We start from the raw sequence: 18,338 nt of genomic DNA, 5'->3' as shown, positions 1-18,338 counted from the left end.
ACTCTGTTTCTTACTCTTAGAAAGCAACAGTTTTAACGTTGATTCTCAGAGCCAAAAGCTAGAAAGAGGAAAAATAGGTTCTTTTACATGCTGCGTCTCTCTCAGCTTTTGTTGCTTGAAGACTCAAGTGGTGTCATTCCGAATTTGAAACTATAACAAGGGCTGAAAAAGGGCTGTTCTGAACTTGCCTTGAAAAAACATGGAAGGTATATGTAGTAGCAGCTCTTCTTTTCCCTTCCTATCTCTTCAGATTTAACTAAAACCTCTCTTCCAACAAAAACGTGTTTGACTTCTTTCCTACCAAATCTGTGCTCAAGTTTCCTCAGGTGAAGCGAGTGCCAAAGGGCACGTACAATGCCCCTGTCACCTGCACTCCATAAAACACCTGCATAAGGAACTCATCTGCTAGGATAAAATGATTCTTCACACTTTCTCCTACAACTCCTGCCCTTGCCCATCATGTTAAAGGAAATGATTGCAGGTTATTTCTATGAGTCTTGTTGTTCATGGTGATGGTTGGGTTTTGCTCACTTTTGGTTTTGGGGACGTCAGCTGGAGGACATGCCACCGGCCACCACATGGTGCACATGTGCGGTGCTGTACGTTAGGTCTCTGCTCCAGCTCTGTGTTTCGGCCAGGAAGGCCCGAACGCCTCAGCGAGTCACTGCTCCCCAGGCCTCGCTCCGAGGCCGCTGCTGCATGGTTGTGCCCGACGCCTTACAGCAGGCAAAAACCTCAGTGAGAAACGAACCGACATGAGGGCTTTGGCGTGCGGAGCGTGCCGAGGCTGCCCTCGCTCCATTCCCCAGGCAGGGGCCGAGGCGGTGGCACCCCGAGCGCTACGGCATAGCCACGGGGGCAGCCCCACAGGACACGGCCCTGTGCAGGTGACCCACCGGCCCCGGCGGGGGCAGGCAGCGGCCACCCGCGGCGACGGCCTCACGGCCTGCCCGTCCCGGGGACGAGCCAGGGCCGTTTGGCACCGGCCGCCGCAGCCCTTCCGCGCCTTCCCCCGCCGCGCCGCGCCGCGCTCCTTTGCCGCCAGCCGCCGCCGCTCCTTGGCGCCGCCGCGCAGCCCGGGCGCGCTGCGTCCCGCCGGCGGGCCGGGCCGGGCCGGGCCGCGTCGCCCCCCACGGGTTCCCGCCTCGCCGGCCGCGCCTGCGGGCTGCTTAAAGGGCGCCGGCGGCCGCCGGGCAGTGGTGCGGGTGTGCGGCGGAGGCGCTGGCACCGCCGGCACCGCCTCCCGTGCAGCAGGAATCGGCGCCTTGAGGGCTGGCTGGGCTATAAGTTGCCTTCTCTATAGGTTGCCTTCCACGCACCTGCTCCGTCCATCCGTTTACGCCCTTATGGGCCTCCTCGCCCGCAGGGACCCACCTCGAGGTCAGGTCACCTCGCCTGAGGCGGCGGCGGGTTCAGTCAGCCCCGGCGGAGATGGAGGGGAAATTAGAAAGAGCCGCCCGGAGGATAAGCAAGAGGGATGAGGATTTGCCATGGGTAATGGTGCCCTGTGGGGGTGTGGGGGGCTGTCGCTGCTTTGGGAAGGGTCGTGGCCAAGGAGCTGGCCTGGCAGACACTTTCCCTGCCCGTCCGGCAGCTCTGCCTTGCCCTGAGGGCCGTGGCTCCTAGCGGAGCCTTGCAAGCAGCAAGGCTGGGCGGAGGGTGATTTAGGGTGAAGAAACTGTGAGCCACGCGTTTGTTAAGTGTTGTGCCTCTGTGTTTCTTTCAAGGAGAAAGTGATGAGAACAGCCGGAGAACACCTGAATGGGAGCAGAGTGCAAAGCCCACAGAAAGCAGCTAAGGTAAGGGCAGGCACAGACATTCACACTCCTCTGTATGCACCGCACTAAAGAGTTCCCCTCTTTACATTTCTGGGGGAGGGAGAGGAGGGAACTGTTGAAAAAAGTGATTTTGAAAAAACAAATTATATTATTTTTTTCCTTTCCTATTAATTCTTAATAGGAATCTGCACTTTCTTAACTGTAGCATCTGAAGTGTCAGAAAAACACAAGTTATAGTAAAGTGACATCTGTTGAGGGGAGGAATCAAAAAACACCTGTGGGCTTCTCTCCTTTGGCACTAGAGGGACTGCTTGCTGTTTAAAAGCAAAAGTTACGTGACTTGATTGAAGGGGTTGTATGGATGTACAGAGCTGTCTTTTTGTTGGCACTGCAAGCCGACTTGTCCCCATTTAGATGGTGGTAAAGATAAAAGGGACAACGGAGAACTCGCGTATACCGTAGGAACATAGGTGGAAAAACTATTAATCACCGACAATATGCTTGACAGTAAGCAAGAGGCAAAATACGGGCAGCTTGTGCCTTAAGGATTTGACGTAGATCACAAAACCTGGTGAGATTGCAGTATGCAAACTGGTGGAGTGGGAGGTGAAGGTGTAAAAGGAATTGACCATACTGAAAATACTGAAGCAGATGAGCAGCGTACATACAATGACAGTACAGAAGTTAGCCACCAGCATGCTGCGAATGTCACTCCAACGTAAATACTTTATGTAAGTAACCCCATGGGAAAAGCCATGTTGTTAAAGTGAGCAACGACTGGGCTCTAGGAGAAGAAAATTCAGTCAGGGGGTGAGGGAGAGCTACTGGCCAAAACTCAACAGAATGTAACAGTCTGGCAGTGTGTGTTAGCTGGCTGTTGTCTCTGATGTGTCAACAGCTGCTAGCTGCACTCCATATTGTTTCATTCAAAAGCATCGTGGAAAACTCAGAGGTGGCCTCCTCTTGTTGTGGAATAAGTGGAAGTCAATTAGCCAATGCTTTTCTGTGGCTGCTAACAGCAGCATTCAGGCAAGTAAATGTTTTAGTGTTTTATTTTGTATTGAGTTGACATTTATTTTGAGTGATTTATGAGCAGATTTTAAGAAGCAAAAGGAAGGCTTCAAATTTGGTATTCATTGACTTTTATACAAAATGTCTAACTCAGTGTCTGCTTTCCAGCATGACTTTGAAGGGCTTTCCATCAAAATGGATGTTGTAGGTAAAAATTTACCTCCATCCAGCCTAAATCCATAAGCTTGAATCTTGGGATCTTTATGCATCCTCCATTACGTGGCTGTAAATGGAGGTACAGTGTGGCTCATCACCTAAAGTTAAGTTGCACTGTGGAGTTACCAATGATAATTCTAATTTCAAAATAACCTAAAATTGACTATACTGAGTTAGACTCTGGGCTCATCTAGACTAAGGGCCGGCTTCCAACAGTGACCATAAATGGATGCCCAAGGGAGAAAAGGACTGAAGAAAGCATGTATGATACTAATTAACTTTTGGAGATAACATACTATACTGGTTCTCGTAGGACTAAGGCAACAAACTGTTTGCAACACTATCCAGTTCCTTTTCGACAGCCTGGGATCTGATTCTAGTCATACTCCACATAGGTTTTATGCTATTACTTTTATTCAGGTCTTGCTGAATCAGAAACTTATCTGTGCCATTTATTTCAGGACAGTATTTACTGCTTGAACTTGTATATATACATATATGAAACATGAACCTCAAAACATGTGAGCAATGCTGAATTTAGGTAGAAAATAAGAGATGTTTCCAGGCATGTTATTTCATGAGACATCTCGCTCTGCATGGACTCTGTGCCTGGTAGGCAGTGTACTGCTAGCTGGCTGCTGTTTCTGAATGTAGCAGCCACTACTGCGCTGTCACCTGCTGCAGGGCCAGCTCATCGCTGTTTAAAGGCGGTTCCTTTGGAAAGTGCTAGGATTCTAATTTCCAGGAATGCAGGTGGTACATCTGTGTGTGATGGGATGGCAGTGTATGTTAGCTGGTTGAAATTCTAACATCAGCTAACATGCAGTTGCTATCCTTTTCCACATACTTTGATCATCAAATGGAGGGCTACTACTTTTGTATAAGGAATCTTTTGGGTCCACCTGATTATTGCTTTTTTTGACTGTCAGGCTCATTTTTGGTATTATAGCAGTGGCTTGTATTTCCATTATCCACCGTTATCCAAAGAATTGTGAGAATTTTTGGTTGATTTAGACTCTGGTTTTCATCTGCTTTTAGATACCAAGGTAACAGAAAGTTTGTAAATACTCAAAACAGGTAAATAATTCAAACATTTCAAACAATTTTAAGCTCTGGAAGTTTTCTTAAAGCAAAAGAAGCACAGTTACAAACTTCACATGAGTTTTACAGTTTGATTTTAAATTTTTTGTAATGATATTTGGCAAATGCAATTTGGTTGGTTTTTTTTTTTTGGTTTTTTTTTTTTTTTTGGAAAGGCTTAAAATCCCTCTCACTAACTGCCTGTGTTCTATATCTGAAAAATAATTACCTTTCCATTCTATGAAAAAAAGAGAAGTCAACTTTAGAGTTTTTATTCTCTTTTCCTCTCCAGAAAAGAAGTTTTTCTTCTTTTCTTGCTTTTCAGAATAACTTAATTTGTGAACAGCAATGCATTAAAACAACTGCACATAGTCTTACCAACCAGGAGACACAATTTGAATAGGACATAATATGTACTTTGGAAGAATAAAGGCTAGAAGCATATTGTTCCTTTTGAGTTGTGTTACACTGGAAGCTTCTATCAAACATACTGCCACAGGCAACAGAGTATTACCTCTAGTCTCATCCTGGGACTTCGGGCACTTACAGAATGCAAAAGGAACTCTTTGTTATTACTTGCTTTACCTGGGTGCTGCTAGTGAAGGTCTCCTAGGACGAGAAATCAATGTTTGTGAAGGTCTGCAGAATTAGGGTGATCCTCATGTTGTGTGTGGTGATTAGGCAGTGTTATTGTTAGTTAGCTGTTCTTCATACACCAGCAACTGACTACACTGCCACATTAGCACATCACTGTTGAGACAAGAATATAAACACTGTTGTTATAAATATCTCATTGGATCCTTAGCTGGTATGGGGCCCAATGCCTGCCTAGTTCCCCTGACTGAAAGGAGCTGTGCTAGGTTATGCAGACTCAGTGAATGTAGGGTGCAAAAATAAGTGTTCACACTTAGACAGCTAATCCAACCGGTTTCTAAAGAATTTACAAAATCATGTAAGTATTAAGTAAGAGTTTCAGGTTTGGGCCCTGTGTGAATATGTTTCTCCTACACCACTAAATGTTTACTGGAGCATTGATATGTGGGCTCAGCAAAAAAGTATTTTCTGATAATACTTGAATTAACAGGGATATGTCCAATCAGTGACTGTAATTATTTAGAGTATTTGCACTCCCAGGCAACTTTTTGGAAAGAGGAGCTGCCAGTTAAATGGTATCTGTTGGAGATAATGAGTATATGTCAGACCTAAGGAGTGAGGGGAGCATGAGATAGGAATGAAGGAAGTGTTAGGATGAAGGATACAATAGGTTATGCTCAAATGGAGTTGAAGAAACTTTAACACTCATGGACTGAATGCTATTAACCTTCTTAAAAGGGCAGTTTTATCTTAAATTGGTGGAATTATTTATGAATCCAATAAATCGATTTTAATCTGTTTATAGGGTTTGTAGTTTAGTATTTTTTTTATATGCTATATCCTACGTAACTAAATGGATATTTATACAAACATGTATTCATATTACTTTGGTGGCTTTTGACTATAGATAGATGTGTGCTTGTATAACAGTGTTCTAACTTTCATTTATTTGCCTTTCCGAGTCTGTGTAGATTTGGCAGTTAAAGATGCTTTATTTTTACCCTGGATAACTGGTAACTTGGTTTTAAGAAAGAAGTGATTAGTTTATCAGTGATCTGCCCTAAATATTACATGGGAAAAGCTGGTATGTCTTATGAAGAATAAGTAATATAAACATACTGAGTGTTTGGAGGAATGTTAATTAACAGTAAACTTTGAAAAACTTGAACTCTGTGTTGAATCAGGACTGAATGGTACCTATATTCAAATTTTTACAGAAAATGGTTATAGTGGATTGTGACCAAATGGTGAAATAAGAAATTTCATGACTGTTTTCTCAGGCAAAACCTTCTTTTTCTAGGCATCTGAAGTAAAAGTAATTCAGGAAGCAGTGAGTTAAATAATTCTGTCCACTCATTTGCTAATATCCCATGCTATTTCTGAATACCAGGAAAGATATTTGATCTTAATGCTGGCATTGAGTTATTTAAGGTTGCAGTGTATCTTGTGGAAAACAGAATATGAGCTTTAGTGAGTGAATCACAAGCAAGGTGTGCACATTCCCTTCCCTCGTGATTCCTTCCAAACTAGAAAATGATACTGCACTGTTTGTCTTTCATAAGGTATTTGAAGAACTCACGTGAAATTTCCCATATGCTGAGTAACTCTCAGGCAATACCAGAACTAAAATAGATTTTTCAGGTGTTACACTAACACCACCCAACATTTCTTTATACCTACCTTTTTTATTCAGTGATATGAAAAGCAGGGAGCTATAGCAGTGCACATGAATGGACATGCATGTTTTACTTGTGTACATTTTCAAGTAAAGATATCATCCACCATTTATGGGAAAAATGTTGTCCTGCCACTTAGTTCCGTGGAACCTAGATTGCTCCCAGTGAGGGGAGACAATCCATAACTCAATTCCCTTCCTTGCTCCATTAAAGCAGCACGGACATGTGACAAAACTCACCTGACATGTTCTGCTAAATGTTCCCAAAGCTGGAACTGTACATGTACAAGGAGACACAGGACCTCAGCATAAGAACAGGAACTGTCTTGACGGATTGGATGTGGAATCTTGTGGGCTAATGGCAAACAGCTCAGAGGCTGGTCTGAAACACCAGCAGTAGGCACATTGGGACTAACTAGACCCCTACATAGGCCTTAACTGATCTCTGAAAGTTAGAATGGCTAAAATTGTCATGCATAAGGTTTGACTTCCCTTCCAAAATGATGGTTGTCATTATTGAGGCTGACTGTTTAATCCTCCACATCAGTATCATTACTCAATCTTTTAAAATCTTTTTATGTCCTTATCCTTCAGGGGCTGCCTGTGAAATTCTCAATGAATTCCACAGATGAATGAAAAAATATTTTATTTTTTAGATTGCTTTTGAATTTCTCACCTTTTTAATACCGTTAAGTGGCTATTTTTATTGGAAAATGTTTTGAAGTACTTCAGGTATTTTCAGTCACTGTTAGTCTTACAAGAGAACAGCACTACTGCTACCAGTCCTTTTTCATATAGAAAACTCTTCTGAGACACTGGTTTCTCTCATTTCTATTCTCTCAGGCCTCATTTAAGACTTGGACAGCTGCAATGAGGTTCCTTATTCCAATTTACTGTCTCCTTTCATTAAACATAAAACAAAACACTTGGCAGTTTGAAATAGAACAGTGGAACAGAACTGGAAATGGGTTTGCAGTTACATGCAGGATTGCAAGGTCAGAAGAGTGGGGCTTGAAGCCATGAACCTTCATCCCCTTCTTCTACCTCTACTTGAAGACTGTTGTTTTATTCCAGAGATGTGAGGTAGATGGCTGGTGAGCATTGTCTTGGACTGTCTCAGAAAGATGTCTGTTAAGAGTGCCAGGCTGTTGACTTTTGTTGCCCCTTGAATCCTGCCGTAAGCAACCATGTATATTCATTCACACAGGCCCTGCCTTCACCCAGGTCAGAAGACTGGGAATCCAGCAGGAGATGAGCTCACAGCCGAGGCACTGTACTGCAGTGCAAATGTATGGAGAAAGCTAAAGAGGTTAAAGGTATTGCTGTAAAGGTGAAATGTAAAATTAATCAAAACACAAAGCAGGCAAGGAAACATTTTTGCAATTTCTTCTTTTTCTTTTAGTAATTTTATTTTCTATGTACAGTTTTTTACAACTAAATTGACAGCTTCACAACTTAGTAATCTTCCTTGATAAGATACTGCCAAGCTGGTATCTTCAGTCGCATTTATCTCTAAAAACCCTGGTATGATGCCTCTGGGCCCTATGTCTTTCAGTCAGGGCAATTATGTGTTAATGGAATATCAAAATCTATTTGTTACTGGCAGATGGGAAACAAAACTCTTCTGTGCAAATACTGAGCAATGTATCAACAAATCCCCTTCTTTTTAGCTATCTCACTGCTGGTGACAATTGTAATTAGCTATTGTCAGCAGTTTAAAGAAACATTCAGAAACTTTATGCAAATTGAAGGTTCATCCCTGCAAGGTACTGAGTGCTTTGCCATTTTCAGTAACTTCAGTGGTTCTCAAGTTGTAGGAGCCAATCCAACAGTAATAGACATAGTGTAGCTGAAAATACTAATGCCAAAGAGAAGTAAAATCACCTGATGGTTTAGCTTCTAGCAGCATTTCCCAGGAATGTAGTAAGGCTGTGTACCCACGCTATTGAATGGATTCACAGCATGAATGGCTTTTTCAGAGGTCTTCTCTTTTTTTCATGATAATCTGCCTGATTAATGATGCTACTTCTGGCTTGATACTTTCTATGGGCTCTTCAGGTCTCCAGTATTTCACAACTTTACCCTCAGGGCTGACAAGGTACTTCCAGAAATTCCATCGAGGCTCTTTCTTTGAAGAATCTGCAAGAATGGCATCAGATCATTTTAGTGACTTCCACTTGTCATTGTTTCATTACCCTGCAGTGATTCTTCAACTATTTATGTTGAAATAATCCCACTTGGTTCTTTGCTAGTAATCTGAGCTTAGATTTACTGGTTGGTGTTAATGATCTGAAAAGTGGGAAGTGAATGATCCTTTCGCCTTCTTGTGAAACTGTTTAAGAGTTCCTACTTTTACTACACTTTGCTTCCCAGGGAGGAGGATATGAGGGCTGCATAATCATTTGGGGAATCCCCAGTTTTATGTCGGGTTAGGGGAAGTGAAATGGGAGCAGGAAGTCATACTGGTGATGGCTTAATTCAGCTTCTTTCATCCCATGAGGCAAAACCTTACTGGTATCTTTGCTATCATAAAACCTGGCAAGATAATTTCTGAGATCAAGGGGCTATCAGGAAACTACGTGGCTCCTAGAGAAGGCAGCAGTTTCCTGACTCTGGCTTTGTCCTTGGAGGATCTCACAGGTTTAGAGGGAAATCTCTTTTTGAGAGAAGAACTAGAAGAAAACTCCAGCAGATCTTGACTAGGGAACAGGTGTCCAGTGGTGAGCAGTGCTGAACCCTACACTGAATCTTGGACGCAACGGGTTGAATTTTGCCATTGGACTACATTTGTAATGTCATGACTGTAAGGGGACACCATGGCAATCAAATGGGTGTGGTAAAGCTCATGTCATGGAGGCTCTGGCCCAGCTAGTAATTATATCTTTGCTGGGTTTTTGTACCTAGGATCAGCGTTGAAGTAACATAACTCCATCTCTGAATATTCTTCCAGTGTTCATTAATGCATATGAATAACTCATACAAAGTACAAACACATAGGAAGCTGGACATTATTTGAGGAAAGGTGAGGCCACAAACCTTGCACTGGCCCAACAAAATACTTTACTGCTATGAAAGCAACAAGAAGCAGTTGAGTAAAGGCCTTGGCACCATGATTATGCTGCCAGTGGATTCTTTTTGCACTAGACTATCTGACAGTGCTGGACAAATTGTAGCTAGCAGTCACAATCACAAGGGGGTGTAGCATGAAGATGTTCAACCTTGTGATTGTCAAGACAGCTACATGAAGAAAACAGGGGCTTCTTTAATTGAAGTTTCACAGTCATTTCATGTGAAGCAGAGGAATGTGGGAAAAGAAAGACCTTATTTCAAAATATTTAAGTACCAGAGGATCTTTTTCTTTCTTGTGGGTGAACAGCGTGTCAAATAGGAACCGACTGAGTGCATACGGCTGTTCTGTTTCTGTGTAGGTTTTAATGTCTGATACTGATTGCACTGGTAGTTACAATCTGGATTCATCCCACCCAGCTGGTACCTACGTGCTCTAGTCTCCTCTATAATGAACTGAGAGGGACCTCCAGAGTGCATTCAGTAATTCCACTGGACATCAGGCAACTCAGAGCAACGAGGCTTTACCTGAGGTCTTTGGTGACATGCCTAAGGGGAGGTAGGAAGAAACACAGTTACAGTGACAATGGTGACCACTTAAATGACTCCTAAATGGTAATAATTTTCAAGTACATAAGAGGTATCGCAGAGTATATGGCAAGAAGCAACAGACTTAAGTGGTGTAAGAAAGATTTCATTTAGATGTTGAAATAGCTTTCTGACAAGAGGAGCTGTGAAGAACTGGAATAGACTGGGAAGTTTTGGAATCTCTCATACTGTAATAGTTTGGAGAAGCACGTGTAGTACTGATTTGGGTAAATGTGATCCTATCTTGGGGCAAGGAGATGGAATACAGGTTTGGGCCTTCTCCTACCTTATTTTCTAGTTAAAATGATGGGATAGAGAAGGGTTACGTTCTAATTATCCTTTCTTTCATATATCAGTGTTTAGTATGGGTCAAAGACCTGGCCAAAGCTCAGGAAAACTCAGAGGCTTTTTAAGTTGTCTTTAGGTCTGTGGGCTCTTTGGTCAACTGAAGAGAGTCTCATTTTGCTTGTGAGAGTATGAGGCTCTAAGTCAGTAAATGCTTACTGTAACAGGAATATTTGTGCGCGTTGGCTTTGCAGGCCGGGCCCTGAAGTTCACAAGACACATTAATGCAAATCAGTGATTATATTAACTACAGTATATATAATCCTGCTTTACAATAGTTTACATAAAGGTGGACATATGAGTCTGCTGAACAAGGAATCTTTTCATCTGCATGTGTTTATGTAAAATCCTCCAGTAATTTTAAGACCCCCCCATACTTACATTTTTGTCCATAAGAAAAGTAATTTTTCAACAAAAGTCACATAATTTGAAATGGGATTTCGTAAGTGGGAGTCTTTGCACTCAAGTTTATACATCCACAAAATGGATGTTTCTAGCTGTGGGAAGAAACAGATGGTTTCAGGGTACGACTCTTCTGACCATATTTTTGATATCCACATTGAAATGAGATGAATTGTATGCTGAGTGCCTGTTTCTCTCCATAGACTATGAAGACTACGATGTTCCCTGACAAACGCACACAGACTGGAATTTAGGGAGAATACCATGGTTACAGGCAGCTTGATATATAAAATAAAACAGTTACCTATTAGAAATTTAAAGGCGGGCTCTGCTTCTGATCCTAGGATCTTGATTTTGTGGAAAACAGGGAAGGTTACTCCATAGTTTCCTTTGGCAAAAGATTCTATTTCCTGGCTTGAACTGGGCTCTGATTCTCCGAACTGGTTGCAGGGAAAGGCCAGCACAGTGAAGTGGGAGGGACCAAACTCTCTGTGTAGTTCTTGCAGTGCGATGTAATTTTTGTCTGTGTGTTGGCAGTAACTGGCCACGTTTACAACCAAAGTTGCCTTCAGAGAAATAAAGTTATAAGAGTAAGAAAAAAACCTAGAGATGGCGTGGAGATTACAATTACGTCTTAAAATGGCATCTCCCACTACCACAATCGTTCTTGCCTGAAGGCTAAATTTAATCTGATCGTAATTTCACTAAACAGATAAGGATGATAGCAGCTCAAGATTTTTACTCTTAGACAACCCGTTTAAAAAATCCAATAAATGGATAAACTTAAACTTACAGCTTTGTTTAAATATAAGCATGTAAAAAAGCAGATATTTAGGACAGGCACTAAAATCATATTTACTAGACAGACTTCCAGAATTCAACAAAACATGCTATCATTCTTAAGATTAAAATGCACACATTGTATTATTAGGCTATATTGATTTATAATAAAGAATGTGAAATACAATTTTTCTCAATTTATTAGATCTAATACTTAATTCCTGGAGCAGGCCTAGATAAAATAAATTTCTCTCCAGCTTACTGTTTGAAGAACAGGAATTTAGCACAAATCTCTGCCAAAAATTCCCATAACCAAACTTTTTGTTAACCTAGAAATGGAGACCTGTTTGTCAGTAAAGACGCAACACAAAGATATAATGAAGTTGTAACTTACTTTCCCTCTGTACTTCTCCAAGGAAATGATCCTTCCTCGTGAATCCTTGACTTCGAAAGAATAAAAATCTTTGATTTTAGGTTTAAAAAATCTGAGTTGCAGCAGGCAGAGAATGGCGGTACACAAAACCATTGACAGAAAGACAACAAAGACTCTGGCTTTGGGCACTGAGTATTTCAGAGGATAAGTAGTTGTGAGAGGCTCCATTTTCGAAATCTTTGGAGAGGAGTCTGGGCAGGCCTGGAATGTGAAGGAGGAGCTGAAATACGAAACTCGCAGCTTGGACTGGAAGGAACAAGCTGCTCATTTTGTCCCTGTTGCAGAAGTAACTGTTTCGTCTCACAGTGCCTCTGCTGGGCTTCAGAGTTCTTGGTAAAGTACAGAAATTTCTCTGGCTGGGGAAAAAAGAAATGAATGATAAGTGTGTTCCCATCACCTAAGGATGCTGATTGCTCTGTTTAACTGACCTGTGTGGGTTACTCCAGTGTTTGCACATTGTCTTGGGAGGGGCCTCTTTTGTGAGTCTGTAGTGCAGCTCCTGCACATCCCCTGGCCCCCCCGGGTGTCCCTGGCAGAGTTGTTCAGCAGCAGGCACCCATGCCATCAGACAGACCTGGAGAAGCAGTTTGGGGCCAGCTGTTTAGGTAGAAGGAGGGCAATATGGCAGAAGCCACCCAGTTTACAATCTTTGTCCTGCCTCTCATCAGCTGCTGTGGATCACAGGCAGCTTTGTAAAACTCTTTTACAGCACGTGGGGCAGAGAAAAACCCCTTGTTTATAGGCTGGCATAAGGGAAGAAAATAAAATGGGTTTTTTGTAATGGGAGCAGTGGCTGATGATGGAAAATAGGTTGCTATTTTTATTGCTACTGGCTAACTGGCAACTAGCTGTGCTGAGATGAGAAGACAGAAGGTCTGCGTGAGAGAAGAATGAGTTAGCTGAGAATCTCAGGTCTAAGCCAGGCAGCTCCGGTGGTGTTTTGCTGAGGCAATTGTTAAAGACACTCTGAAACTTAGAGCCACACAAGTCTGGTGTCTTATCTGTCTTCATTTTATTGTTTTATATTATAAAGATGTTTGCCTGTTGCTCTTGGTTCCTGAAGGTACATCAACATGTAGTGGTTACAGCTCAGTTACAGAAAAACCAAAATTTTCTCTGTCTTTTTTTCACGTCTTCCCTTGCTCAGTTCTTCCCTCTTTCTTTCTGTCAATTTGCTATTCCCTCTCTTCCTCTCAGCTTTCAGGATTTTGTTTTGTCCTCCTTGCATTTCTGTTCTTGGGCTTTTCTAAGCTATTACTTACACTATTACTTGACTTTCAGCCTGTGTTGCTTGTCAGTCTCTGCTAACTTTCTTTTCCTCCCAGTCCAAACCACCTTTGAAGAGTGATTTCTGTCTCAGTTGTTTTTCTTATCACTCTGATTTTTTGTTGCACTTAGAGGCTACATTTTAAAGGATGAAAATAGAATGGGACTTTCTGAAGGTGAAATATGCAATCTAGGGGTCTGTTGCTTTTCAGTGACTTCGATACTGCCTCAACTATCCTTGATTTGTACAGTATCATAGTGGTATGTTCAAACATTTCTGTAATGTTCTCTAATAGCTAAGGTCCATGTTCATTTTGTTTAACAAGACTATATAGAGAGTTTCACACAGCTCTACGTAACGGAGAGATGCTTTGGAAATACTGTGAAATGTCAGTATTTGTACGGGTGATTCCTGTGATCTGAGGACATGTGAGGCTTGGTCTCTGCCTGGCAGTGAGGCCTGTGAGCGTGGTGTTTCTTTTGGTGGTGGGGACAGAAAAGACACAGACTTATGTGCTGAAATGAACAAAGCTGTACTCAAGAAGCAAACACAGGTGACTAATGGTGACTTTAAAAGCAAGTTTGAATGTGTTTGATTTCAGAAAATCCATGCAAAATCATGGTGTCTAAGTTATGTCTCAACAGCTTGTAATTTGCATCTAATATTATTTCAGAAATTAAAAAAAAAATACAAGACTTAATATGTTACAGATATTTACTGGAGTACCTAATAATGATCCAGAAGCCCATTATACTTGCTGTGCTTTCTTACTGTTGTTACTTTCACTGTTTTCCCTAAAACATTGCTTTAAAACTGTCTGAATAACAGAATCTTGTATTCAATATTATCTAGGCTCTTACATGTCAAATTTTCATACATTCTTATGTTTTATGTTTTTTTCTGACACAAATTGCTCTATGAATGAATTTGAAAGTAAGAAATATAAATCTGTCATTTAATCTTTATTTACTACACCTTAATGTATTAAAAAGTGTAAGATAACATACAAAATAATAACATGAGCAAACCACAGCAGTGGTGAGAAGATTCAGAAATCAGAAATGAGTGAAGTTCTTCTTTGGATGAAGATCAAAAAACCAGCCTGATTCCAGACAGCCAACACGTGGGTTTGTCCAAATGCCCATCTCTCAGGAAAGATCAGACCCAGGATCCTACGCTAAATGTCTGAAGATGCCTTGGGTCTTTTGAGTGCTGTAGCCTACTACACGAATGACACAAATTTAGTTTTCTTCTTTGCCACAGGCTTTCTGCGTGACGGTTGATTCAGGCGTACTTATCTGACCAGAAACATTTGTTTCTTTCTGGTTGTTTTTTTTTTTGTTTGTTTTTTTTTCCCCCCTCACTCTTTCTCCACCTGGGTGACTGACTGCTGGAGCCATCCTCAGCTCAAAATCTATTTCCATGCCCGCCTGCTGTGAGGTGGGCTGAGCCCAGGCGGCGTGGCACTGGAAAACTTGAAACACTGTGAAGGGACAGAGTGCTATTAAGTCATGACTAATTGTGGTGTTTTGTCTCCGTTCACTTGTGCAGGTCCTAGACTCAGAAAGGACCACGTATTCCAGGTTTAAGAGCTCCATTAAGAAGAAGCTGGCGGCCAGGGCTCCGGTGGCAAGCAGCCCTATTGTCACAAGATGGCAGCAGCTGCACGCGAGAGGCGGCGCGGAGAAGCCGCGCAGGGCCCGCGGCCTGGCCCAGCTTTGTGCCTCCGGCGGGCCCCAGCTCATCAGCACACCTGGGAGAGCTCCAGGTCAGACAGGATGCAGCGTTTTCGTATAGACAGGGACGTTTTCGTATAGAGGGTGGCCTCATGCAGGGAATTCAGAAATAACCTGGAGTGGGGAATTAGTGTAAGGTGTGGGTTGGTGTTCCCCTGTGCCCAGTTGTCAGGGGCTCTGGGTATGGCAGTGTGCAGCAGCAGCATTCTGTGCAGACCTTCACAGGCAGAGCGAGCTCAGGGCCAGCATCCTTTCAGTGGGAGTACGCTGCTGTCATGAGAGGAAAGCTGGGCCCAAGGTTCCTGTTACCAATGTGCAGACAGCCTAGGACAGCAGGACATACAGACAGCTGACATCAAGGGGGGGTGAAAAGGAAGAGAGGAAAGAAAGTCTCATCCCCAGCCAAGCAGTGCCTGTTGCAGACCAATCTTTTTTGCTCTATGATGGGGGCTGTATTGGACTGGGTTTAAGTTGCACTGGGCTGTAATAGCGCAAGGGTTTGTTGCTGCACCTTCATATCTGGAATAGTTAATAATAACTGACAGGAGAGCTGGAGAATTCATACAGGCCTCCCCTTCCTTCTGCTTCTCCTTTGCCTTAAACACAGCTACCGCAGACCTGGCCATAACTGTGGAACTCGGACTAGTCTGCATGCCTGGATGTGGTATAGTGTACGCTTACTGAAGGAGAAGCTTGCCCTGTGTTATTGTCTCTCCTCCAATGCATAAGGCTGCAGGTATTGACAAAGGGACAGTGGTCAAGGGACACTCACACTCAGCTCACCTTAGCGAGAGACTTGTGTGAGGACCATTCAGAGCACAGATCAAACTGTCAGTACTCTGACTTGGTCTGGAGAAGAACGGGCTCTAGGGGAGGCTCTTTTTCTCTGTCAACAACAGAGGGAGCTGAGGAAAGGTAAAATGAGCCTTTGAGCTCACTGACTCTTACTTCCAGCAGTGCTAGGGGAAGTGGAGAAGGGTTTACGTGCTGCATGTACAAGAGCTTCCTGGAAGATCTAGGGAACTAAACAAGACTCATTTCTTGATCAATAATTGAAATCTTTAGAGAGCAAATAAAAGATGCTGTTTAGTGTTCAAGATGTGTTCCTACGATGCTATGGCTGTTGGTCACAAAGTGCAATTCTGTCTTCTGCTAAGCAGAATACCAGAGCTGTTCAATAATACATGCCCAGCTCTAGCAAACACAGGTTCTAAAACAAGGTGAAGTCTTCCCTACTTCAGTTTCTAGAATAGAAAATCCTGCATGCTGTCTCAGTCCTGTAAGCAGTGGTGAAAGCCTGTATGGTTCTGGGAAATCAGGTATTGATTCCTATGGGGTAGGGTCCTGTGTAATCAGTCAGTAAATCTAAGGCTGGATATGAGCTGCAGTAGTAAACAGGCACCCTTTAGAAAGGGAATGATCAATCTGACATTTTTTAGACATCTCTTTTAGGATAAGATGAATAGTACTGTAGAAATGTCTCTTTCTCTTCACTGACAAAAGGAAAGCAGGGTGACTGGTTCGAATGTCGGTGTTTGCATTGTCCCACTTAGTGTGTCAGATTTGCTTTTAGAGTACTGCTACTGTGAAATCAGTGCTATTCTGAAAAGCACTTGACAAATATCCCCATGTATGGTTTTTAAAGGTATTGTTTCTGTTAAAATTGCTTTTTCCAGTGACACCTCAGGTGCCTAAGAAACTCTCCATCATGAAAACCATTGTCACTCTACCTGGTAGTCATGCTGCAGCAGGCTTGGAAGGGAGGAATAACAGGAGAGCTGAAATGGAAGAAAAACAGGTGAGTAACGTAACATTCAAATGCACAGGTAGCGTATTTGCTTTCCTGATGTGGTTTTTTTTACTTTATCTTTCGCCTGGAATCTGTTGTGCAGATACTACCTTATTGACATCGAGAACAGTAACAAGAAGAGGTCCATTTAGGAAATGTCTGCTAGGGAAATGTCAGGAGCAATTGCTTCATCATTTATTTGATTCAGCTTCTCTCCCCTTCCTCCAGGCTATTGTCCTGCAAACTGAAATTGAAACCAAGCTAATGAAGCCCTCAAGATACGTTTGTTACCTCTGAGGGAAAATGTATATTGTAAAAAATTCACATGAAAAGCATGAATGACTCAGTTTTCCGCTTGTTTTAATAACTGCTATGTGTGAAGAAGAAAATTTCTTCAGTTTTGCAGGATGTAGCTTTTAATTTTGTCACGTAGACAGAACGAGGTGCTATGAAAAATTTGCCAAAAGTAGCTTTCTGAGAATAAAATTTTTTGTCATGACAATAGAAGGTCAGATTCTTGGCCAAGGATGAAAGAACACATGGAATCTGCCTCACATGGGAAACAAAGACTTCAGATCACTTCCCATTTAGGTGTTGTTTTCTATTGCTGTACACTTTATCCCTTCTTTTTTCCCAGTGGACACTGACACATCAATTTTTTTTCTTCTTAGGCATTATCCATTGCTTTTTGGTCATCTTAAATAAACCTGTGTTCCAGCCACCCACCTGTTTCTGTTCACTAACTTCTTGAAAATTGACTTCTCATGTGAAGCATGGTGATACTTGTCTGTATTAATAAAAGTTATTACCGTAACATTACACTCAGAAACACCTCTCTATTTTAGTGCTATCTGATTGTGACTGTTCATATATTAAGTTATAAACTTTTAGTCAGTGACCATGCTTTTTCTTGTGCTCCCCCTTCCTTGATTGCACCAGTTACAAGATCAGTACTGAAGATGCTGATAGCTGTTTTCACGTGATTACTTTTTATGACCATAACTGTTGAGTGAGGATGCTTCAGAGATGCATACACAATGTCCTTGCTTACAGTGGTTTATAATCCTTAATCAATATTATTGAGAATTTTCTGTGAGGGTATCAAGCTCAACTTCTAAGAAAAGGAGGTAGTGTCAGGACAGGTGGGCTAACAGGCTTGTCGATTGATACCTTGTAATAGTTGTACTGTTGAAGGTCATTGGATGTTTGAAAGATACCATGCTTTTACATCATTCTGGGAAACCTGGTCCTTGGGGCAATCACTTTCCTTTCTAAATAGGCAACATAGTCTGGAAAATCCTTCTTTCAACAACAGTGCTTTCTTCCTTCCCACCCCCCTCCATGGTCTGATTGGAGAGTCTGTGAATTTTAGAATTGTTAAAATATACAACTCAATGGGTTTAGTAATCTTAGTTGAATCTACCCCACAGAGAAATTTAATAAAACTTTTTTGTGAGATGATAAGAACTTGCTATGAAGTAATGTATGTAAAACTTTCTTCCTTCCTTAAAATGTAACGTCTTTTAAAAGATGAGTACATGCCATTGTCTTCACTCTTAGTCATAGAGTCACAGAATG

At 42.1% G+C, this 18,338-nt stretch overlaps 2 protein-coding genes across 3 annotated transcripts in view; one reads left to right on the top strand and one right to left on the bottom strand.

Annotated features, from left to right (window-relative positions):
- Window positions 1–1,287: 1,287 nt before the first annotated feature.
- The window catches only part of CDC20B (cell division cycle 20B), a 33,928-nt gene continuing 16,877 nt past the window's right edge, over window positions 1,288–18,338 (top strand). The window contains exons 1-4 of the mRNA XM_075526986.1: window positions 1,288–1,494; window positions 1,728–1,799; window positions 14,787–15,003; window positions 16,648–16,769. Of these exons, the coding sequence (XP_075383101.1) occupies window positions 1,432–1,494; window positions 1,728–1,799; window positions 14,787–15,003; window positions 16,648–16,769 (474 nt within the window). The 5' untranslated portion in view covers window positions 1,288–1,431. The remainder of the gene's footprint in view (window positions 1,495–1,727; window positions 1,800–14,786; window positions 15,004–16,647; window positions 16,770–18,338) is intronic.
- On the bottom strand, window positions 7,732–12,193 carry GPX8 (glutathione peroxidase 8 (putative)). 2 transcript variants are annotated; one of them, XM_075527337.1, is made up of 3 exons: window positions 11,930–12,187; window positions 11,060–11,321; window positions 7,738–8,493 (listed from the first exon to the last, which is right to left on the bottom strand). In XM_075527337.1, exons 1-3 carry the CDS (start codon window positions 12,134–12,136, stop codon window positions 8,330–8,332), a joined length of 633 nt encoding a protein of 210 aa, XP_075383452.1. In that variant the 5' UTR covers window positions 12,137–12,187; the 3' UTR covers window positions 7,738–8,329. The 2 variants fall into 2 exon arrangements, with proteins under 2 accessions (XP_075383453.1, XP_075383452.1); XM_075527338.1 differs by lacking the exon at window positions 11,060–11,321 and having other exon boundaries at window positions 7,732–8,493; window positions 11,930–12,193.

This window comes from Mycteria americana, chromosome Z (assembly GCF_035582795.1).
Source record: "Mycteria americana isolate JAX WOST 10 ecotype Jacksonville Zoo and Gardens chromosome Z, USCA_MyAme_1.0, whole genome shotgun sequence".
NCBI classification, from domain to species: domain Eukaryota; kingdom Metazoa; phylum Chordata; class Aves; order Ciconiiformes; family Ciconiidae; genus Mycteria; species Mycteria americana.
This window is presented reverse-complemented; position numbering and strand designations above follow the sequence as displayed.